Source organism: Leuresthes tenuis, unplaced genomic scaffold (genome assembly GCF_036924035.1).
Source record: "Leuresthes tenuis unplaced genomic scaffold, fLeuTen1.0.hap1 SCAF_20, whole genome shotgun sequence".
NCBI lineage: Eukaryota > Metazoa > Chordata > Actinopteri > Atheriniformes > Atherinopsidae > Leuresthes > Leuresthes tenuis.
In genome coordinates this window covers 17,639,520-17,648,094 of record NW_027325374.1, presented here as the reverse complement: position 1 = coordinate 17,648,094, position 8,575 = coordinate 17,639,520, and the positions used below count along the sequence as shown (strand labels likewise).

Genomic DNA, 8,575 nt, shown 5'->3' with positions numbered 1-8,575 from the left:
CAGATGTGTCGCAGATTTTGTAAAGTCACTGGACGCACGGAAAGCTCCAGCACAAGGAAGTCCCTCTGGATAAATTGACTCCCAAAGTGTGAGGGAAACCAAAGCGGCGAAGAGGACGGAAGCGAGGCGCCGTTGTCAGAAGCAGTTAACGTTAGCTTAGTTTGTGGGAGAGAAGGACGTTACTTTGACAGTTAAATCCCAGCGGACGGAGGCGTGCGCAGAGATGGAGCTGTCAGCGATTGGAGAGCAAGTGTTTGCCGTGGAATCAATAGTCAAGAAAAGAGTTAGAAAGGTAAAGGTTCTCAAACGTGCCCCAGTTTACCTGTTTGTTTACGTGCGAGATGTTGTCAGCATTTGGAAGGAGTCTCATCTTTTTGGGGGGGGAGATGCTAGTTTGGATGCTAATGAAAGCTTTGGAGATTAGTAGCGCAGTTGCTCGTTTAATCTGATTATCTAATTGCAGGCTTTTTAAAGGGGGCGGGTTAAGGAGGGATGTCCCTTTAATGTAACGTGGTGACTGTTGTTACTGCACAGCACCTCACAGCGCCAGGTGTTTGCTTTCTAAAGCCTTCAGGGGGACATGTTATCAGCCAAACTCAGTCGTATTGGGCCTGTCCACTCGCTTATTGGGTTGGGGATGTAATACCATGTGGTGTTGACATGTGCAGGTGCGTTGATAGGAAGCAGCACCCCCCCACCCTAGCACAAAACACATGGGGCCCCTGAATCTACTGTTTTGCACCTCAGTAATTTCTGGTAATAACTGCTCAATTTCACATTGATGAACTGACACAGACTAAGCTGTAATCACATTTCTTAATGTCAATATGAAACACAGCGAAGTGCCTTTTGTAAGATCTTGTATAGAAACAGTTTTGAACAGTTCTAAAAGCTTATCGTCAATTTTGAAATGCTCAAATAGCAGCTAATCTGATCTGTGGAGAGCAATAGGCTTGGATGAAAAAGTATTTATGCAGATTTCTGATAAGTTTGCCTAACTTTTACGTCACACGGTCAGAAGCTTGGGCCAAAGTGGTCCTCGTATTTCTCTGGAACCAAAGGTGACCTCGTGAAATCGCTTGAATAAGACACATTTTTGAAAAACCAAAGAATGAATCCATTCTTGATCTATGCTGCGCGGTTTGCTTAAAAGATACGGTGGGCTCCCAAGACTTTTAAGTGAAAGTACAGCACGAGTTCTATGAGTGCATGGTATTTCTGTCAGTCATACTGTATGTTATCTTATTTCTGTGCTGCTGGGGGGGGATTTGCAATTATGCAGCACATTCATCTTCTCTGTGATCTGGGGAACTGGGTGAGTCAAGGGACGTCGGGAAAAGTGGTGACTTCACCCGCTGAGAATACCTTTCAGAGGATGATGTCACCGAGTGACTAACTCTTGAGTGCCCGTTTCAATTGACATGTCAATGATACATAATGTCCGATGGCAGAGGGGCATCTCTCCACACACAAACATGAGAATATTCGGGGCCAAACGTGTTCAAAGTGTTGCTGAAAATCAAAGCTAGATGGAATCTTTAGATGAGATGAGAGGTGTCTCCGTTGCGAGTGAAGCACACTGGTCATATTTCACAAAGGATGCGCAAACCTTTCAGCCAGCCATTAACAAGATGCAGCAGCGCCCTGAAAGTTCCAGTAAAATCCAAAGAAATGAGAAAAATTGCTTCAAAGAAAGTGATCCCCTCAAGTTGTTTTCACTCGTCGAGTTGAGAGAGGCAGAAGGATAGAAAAGACCGTCAACCACGGCAGTTTGACTTCATGTTTTCTTAATTATGTTGGTTTATACACCTATTCAGGACTGTAAAAATAAGATCGTGTTCTGTGACTTTGTGATATAAACGTGCTGTCTGAGGCAGCTGAACTTTGTCTCCACAGGGGAATGTGGAATATCTCCTGAAGTGGAAAGGATGGCCTCCAAAGTGAGTATGTAGACTTTCAGAAGAATTGATGATTATCATGAGAGAAAAAGCACAAGCGTGTCTCATTATTTGAATTCACGAGAAAAGCCAGTTATGCATATGGGATGCATTATTAAGCTTCATTGAGGTATACGACCCCGTTTGCAAAAAGGTTGGGATGATGTGTGGGTTGTTTTTTGTTTCTTTTATTCATTCTTTCAGCCAGTCATAGGATGCTTTTGCCAGATCATCCACAGCTCAAGAGGAGGCTCTCCCCACGAGAAAGCTCTCCCTCAGTTGTGACTCTAAGTAGCGTTCAAAGCTTATCCAGAGCTACCTGAGACTAAGAATGAAATGAAAAAAGGATTATTGTGCTGCATTTCACCATTATTTAAGTGCCTTGAGATGACAATTGTTGTAATTTGGCGCTATATAAATAAAACTGAATTGAATTGAGTTGAATCTCACAACATGGCTCCCATTTTGTCCTCTTTAAATAAATTGAGTGTACTCCTTTCACAGTTTGGCCAAACTGATGTTTGGTTCAGTGTCAGCAACAACGTGACGGGCAGAGTTTGCCACCGACTTGTTTAGAGGAAATAAAAGTTGTAGCGACCTACGGAAGCTTTGGTCTCAGGATTGATGAGGGTTGCTCCCCGAACTTTCGGTGCAGGTTTTCTAGAGGTGCGCGAGCAGCCTCGAGCCTCCCGTCTTCACCCGCTTTCCTCCACAGGGTTGCAAGAAAGCTTTTACGATCTGCAGTCCTGTCTGTGCATCTCCTGGCCCACAACTCCCACCGCCTGCACCTCAGCTTTACTGCTTTTCTTTTCATTGAACAACACTCTTTCGTGGTGCTTTAAAGCTGCAGTTTATCCTTTTTGAAGTTCAAGAAAATGTGATGTGTGAAAGATAAAATGTCTTCTTTTTTTCTTTTTACATGTATCCCAACTTTAAAAAAGAATATCTGTAAAAGAAAAAATATATATATATAAACATGCTTTCTAACAATAGCACTATCAGTTGGATTGGTGCGGAAATGAATGTAGCAAGGGTTCTGGAAGAGATTAAAGTTAATTTTTAATGAATGAAGTCTACAATAAAACCTTTCTTTCACATTGTGATTAGAGAGTACTGACAGACGGACTCTCCCGGTGTAGACGATGTCCTCCACTTTGACTGGAGCCAGTGTGTGAGCCCTTTTCAATAGGACAAGTCACGTCAATTACGGAGTGATTTAAGTAGCTAAGTGAATGGAAAGCAAGTGAACTGTGGAGTTGAAAGAAACTTAAGAAGGCTTTACCTTGTTGTAATGTGTCACAGGTATAGCACCTGGGAGCCTGAGGAACACATTCTGGACCGGCGCTTGGTGCAGGCCTTCGAGGAAAAGTAAGGCACCACTCACTATGGAAAGCATGTCTGATGTGCCAAAATGTGCCAAATCCACCTGTCGTCTTACATTCTATTAGTCCTGAAAAGATGACGACTCAGCAGACCAACAGAAACCTGAAATGGTCACACATTAAGTTCTTGCTTATAACCCCCACTGACAGGGTTCAGAATGATCTTTGTTAAATAACTTTCCTTAAGATCTTTTGCACTGAACAGCCATGCAATGCAGTCTTTGTTCTTTTTCTGTAGGAAGGTGTGATGCAGTGAACTCGCATCTAGTCAAAATGACCTAAGATTTACAGTCATGTGAAAAATAAAGTGCGCACTCTTTCAGAGTTTTAGGATATGTGACTGGAGCAAAACAGAGAGCAAGGAAGAAGAAGTCAAATCTTTTTTTAGTCATGGGGAATGTAAGATCTTTGGCCGATAAAATGGATGTACCTGAAGCGCTGACGAGGACACTGCAGGAATATTGACGCAGGGCTGCGGGAGCATTTTCTGGTCTCTAGAGTCTCTGTACCCGGCTGTCAGACTACAGAGCAGACAGAGACTGCAGACACAGCGGTAACAGTAAAGGAGGAGGGATTGCAGTGACTCTGTGACTGTAGAATGATGGACTGAAATTGTTCGGAAATGACCTTGGATAACCCTTCTCAGATTGATGGGCAGCCGCAACTGCTTCTCTTGCTGGTGTCTTTTCTCCTTGGCATTGTGTTAACGCACACCTGAATGCTCCAGACCAGGAGACTGACGAAACATCTGCTTTTATAGAGGTGCTCACACTTACTGATGATCAGTTAATCAAGTGTATTTGATCCAGAGCCCCCCGGGTGCTACTTACCCTCTTAGACTTCTAGTTTGGCCTAGTTTCTGTTAGATAAATAATGACTCGGTGTGATGTGTCATGTGTTGCATGATTCTAAGACTTGTTTAGGTCCAGAGGACTTTTCATCATGTCCTAACCTTAAATCTGAAAGAGGGCGCGCTTTCTTTTTCACAGGACTGTAAGTGTAAACAAGCAATACTTAGAAATGGTCACTTAATGTGAGTTTCAAAGACATTTTGCTGTCAGCCTCTTAACAGGCTGGTTTGGCTTTTATAGAGAGGAGAAAGAGCGAGTCGTTGGCCACAAGAAGAAAGGCTCCAAAGCTAAAAAAGACCTTCTGCAGGTAAAGTTTGGAGCATTAAAAAAAGCCATTTTCCAGTGATGATACTGCCGTATTGTTAAGTGTTTGTTTTCTGTTTCAGAATACTGTTTACGCCATGGATCTCCGCAGCGCTCACAAGATTCAGGCGGACCCTCCTCCTCGCCTTCGCCTCTCTCTGACGCGCTCTCTGGTCGCCGACAGCGAGGACGAACCGTACAGCGCCTGCAGGCTGGGCTCACGGCCGCAGCTGGCACACCGAAAAACCAAACCGAGGAGGCTGAAGAACAGATGCCTGAACTCAAACCCTCCAAGTCTGACGCAAGAGGACTGGGAGGAGGAGGAGGAGGAGGAAGATGAGGAGGAGGAGAAGGAGAACAGTGTTGAGGAGGAGGAGCAAGAGAAGAGCGGCGGCGTTTTAAATGGTATGTGTGTCAGTCGGACAACCGGTCGACTGTGATCACTGACGAGTTTCTGCAGCTTCACAGAGCAGCCAGCATGTCTTCAAACTTTTAGTCTCGATGCTTTAAACGTTTAGATTCCATCCTTTTGTCGTCTGCCTGTTCCTGCTGCGCTGCACCTCCTCTCTGCCTTGGTCCGTCTTTAAATCGTATCAGGGCAGAGACCCAGGTCAGCCAGGGGAAGTTAACTCAGTGATAGTGCACAAGTAACAAGCGTGATGCAATGTCTGTCCGACTGCAACTCTGACTTTCGATCTGAACATTTCTGCCTCAATCAGGACAAGAGGGGGCAGACGGCTGGAGTTCCGCTGCTGGACCAGACAACGCCGCTACACCGGAGAACGCGTGGAGACCCGCCATCGGTCCGGGAGAAGTGACGGTCACAGACGTCACCCTCAACTCTATCACAGTGACCTTCAGAGAATCGAGAGTGGCCAAAGGCTTCTTCAGAGACTGGGGCCTGAAGGTGTGAGCTGGTTGGCAGCGAGGGGAAGGTGGAGGCACAGACTTGCACATGTGGTCGCAGGTGGTCGAGGGCCGGAGTTGGAAGTTTTTGTTCTCTCTCTCACTGCCCTTCTCATCACAAACTTCTTCCAGCTCAGTGAGTGGTACGTTTACATGCACAGAGTCACCGGACTCTGCAGACCTTGTGAGCAGATCTTGTCCGTCAGTTCCAGTTAGCAGAACTGGAACCAGAACTGAGTTAGGCCCTGGAAAAAAAGCAAGGCAGCGTATGCTACAAACCAACATTTGTGATTGGTCAAAATCTACAGATAACTAACTTCTCCACCTTGAAGACACCCCCGTACAGTTTTCTCGTAAACACGGTTATGATCACATCGTTGGATTGAAGTTTGGTACCTTAAGGTTTAACAAATGTGCCAAATGGATTTCTGTCATATAATCCATTTGAAAACAAACGATTTTCCTCCCACTCCCAGCTCCTTCAACACACGACTGATCGAGAACGCTTTTATTTTTAATGAGTACATACATCCCTCAACATGTGAAACAGACATCAATGCATATTTACTATCAATTCATTATTATTGCCAGTATTATTATTGATGTCACTATTGGGTATGTTATTTAATATTGCAGTTATTACAGTTCTATCAGTATTGTCTAATACTGACTAATTATCATTACACATACTATATAAATACTATATATAGATCCTAATTATTAGAATCATGAGGGTCATGTTTCTGTTATTATTTTGTGTTTTTTGTTCATTTTTCCTCTTTTTCTTATGCTCCTATGAAGTCCATATTCTTACCCACTGTCACTACTGATATATCCCACCAGCGAAACAAAGGACAGATGTCCTGTGCTGGCGTCATCATGTAGGATGCAACCACAGTTTCCCAGAAAAACACAGAAGAAGCTTGTTGCGGAGGAAAGATGTTGTCAGAGGGTGTATTTTCACCTAAACTCATCCTATTTCCATTCACTTTATATACCTGAAGCCTGCCCCAGCTGCTAACCACCACACACACTCACACCTGCGGCCACTTTGGAATCACTTAAGCTACCAGGTATGTTTTAAGCTACAACTTCACCGTGCCGACCCATTTGCATGGGACCCACAGACCTATATGTCAAAGTATTTTCCCCTTCAGCTGCTTGAGATCAAAAAACCCACCTTTAATACTGAGTGGGTCACGCGTTTCTTTTGTTTCTTCCAACTGGAATTATTAGAAGTAGAAAGTGAAAGATTATGAGGTAGCACAAAACTGGAATTTAAAATGCTTCCTATGTTTGCACTTAATATCAGTACTTGAGCAAATGCACTTTAATTCTTCCTCCAAATCTTCATCAGAGTACAGAATACCAGCAGGGTGAGATTAGTATTATGACGTGAAGAAGAGGAGTCCTCTGTGCATGTAAACAGAACCACTGTTTACTGTCTCTTCCACACTGAGTAACCACTCCGTCCTGGACTCAGACATATTGTACATACTCCAAACTCCAGTGAGGTGGACATGTCACACACTAACATGCAGTGCTGTACCTGTAACCCGTAAAAATATGTTTTCACTGTACAACATGTGGCTTAGTCTTGTATGCGTTTCAAAGTCGTGAGACGATTTGATCCGCCTGCATGCCTTTCTCCCCCAGTACAGTTCTATCGATGCAAAGACCGACCGTGTAGTTTCCTCTCAGCACCCGGCTCTCCATCTTCAAACATAACGCTCCGCATACAAGAGACAAATGAGTCCTGTACCAAAATCCTGAAACCAGATATCAGTTAGAAGTTTGCACAGCATTTACATCACACATGTCCACCAGAGGCTTGTTTTGTAGAAGATGAGGCAAATATTGCTGCTATGAGAGTTTTTTTTTTTTTACGTTGGAAAAAAAGAAAACTCTTAAAGATGTTAGAATGCACCGAAAAGGGAAGTTTTCCAGACAAAAGGTGAATGTTTATGTGGATGAGGTTGCATACCTGAACATATGTGAGTCCTCTCAGAGTTCATGTAGCCGTTTGGAAGCTGTTTGTCTTCCTCAAAAGCTGACCGAGTTGATAACAACAGGACGAAGTTTGGAGGAAAAAAACGAAAGCCCAAACGAACCCACTGCTTCGGTCCGACTCTGCTGGCTTCCTGCCTGGACGCAAGGGCCGAGCTGATGTGTGATTATCTGTGGAATCTCCCACAGTGGCGTTCATGTTGTTTATTCCACATTGAGGATGACGGGTTTGATTGTGAAACGGTCTCTGTGTGACAGTGAAGCTGCAGGGAATGGAAGTGCCTGATTTTGTTGTTTTACACGAGGAGCTTTTAGGGCCACCGTTTCTCCTCGTCCTTCACTCACTCATCATCAACCCTAACCCTTTTATTCTTCCCTTTCTGTGTCTGTGAGCACTGTCCTCCACCGATTTTATTGAGACCAAGCATGAAGACAATAGAGGGGAGGAAAACTGAAGGGGGGGGGGGGGGAGCGCAAAAATGTGTTTTTTAGTCATTATTTTTCTACATGGACCTGAATGTATATTTATTCTTTAGATACCTGTGTATTTGTCATGCAGATGACTGAACAGGATAGTTTTTTATACTGTTTGTTATAACCACTGAGCTGAGGCCATATACAGTAGAAATGTACTGACATGGGAAAAAAACTAAAAGAACGTTGCCTAATGTTGTCGCTTGCGCTGCTTTTGTCCACCACTGAGCGCAGAACCATGCACTTTATTGTGATGTAACCCTGCACATTACCCGCTCCAGTCTATGAAGAGTTGTTGTGTATAGATCGTTTCTATGGTAACACTGAAATAAATGTTGCACATGTTTAATATGATTCCAGTGAACTTGTGCTTGTTCACGCTCACTGAGGTGCCTTGTTTTCAGGTTTTATGTTTGGTTTTTTTAACGATAAGAAACAAGTCATTTGAGAAGAAAACATTAAGAATTGTTAATGGAATAAAAATAAGATGAAAACCTTCCCCGAGAACTGCTTGTAGGATTGAAGCACTGACACAAAGGCTGTGTACATTTGAAAGTCATATAAATCTATATTTTATTCATGATAACATGAAAAACATCAAATTTGAAGGAAAAAAAAGGGAGACATTTTGCTGTTTCGGGAAAAATATTAACTCATCCTCTCAAAAAAAGGTAGACCAGGGCAACAAAATGCTAGAGAAGTAAGTGGTGAAAAA

The 8,575-nt window shown here is 43.5% G+C and overlaps 1 protein-coding gene across 1 annotated transcript; it reads left to right on the top strand.

The window, feature by feature from the left end:
- Positions 1-8,258, top strand: cbx7b (chromobox homolog 7b). The gene is made up of 6 exons (XM_072374122.1): positions 1-292; positions 1,897-1,940; positions 3,240-3,305; positions 4,411-4,477; positions 4,557-4,878; positions 5,193-8,258. Exons 1-6 carry the CDS (start codon positions 224-226, stop codon positions 5,384-5,386), a joined length of 762 nt encoding a protein of 253 aa, XP_072230223.1. The 5' UTR covers positions 1-223; the 3' UTR covers positions 5,387-8,258.
- Positions 8,259-8,575: the final 317 nt, after the last annotated feature.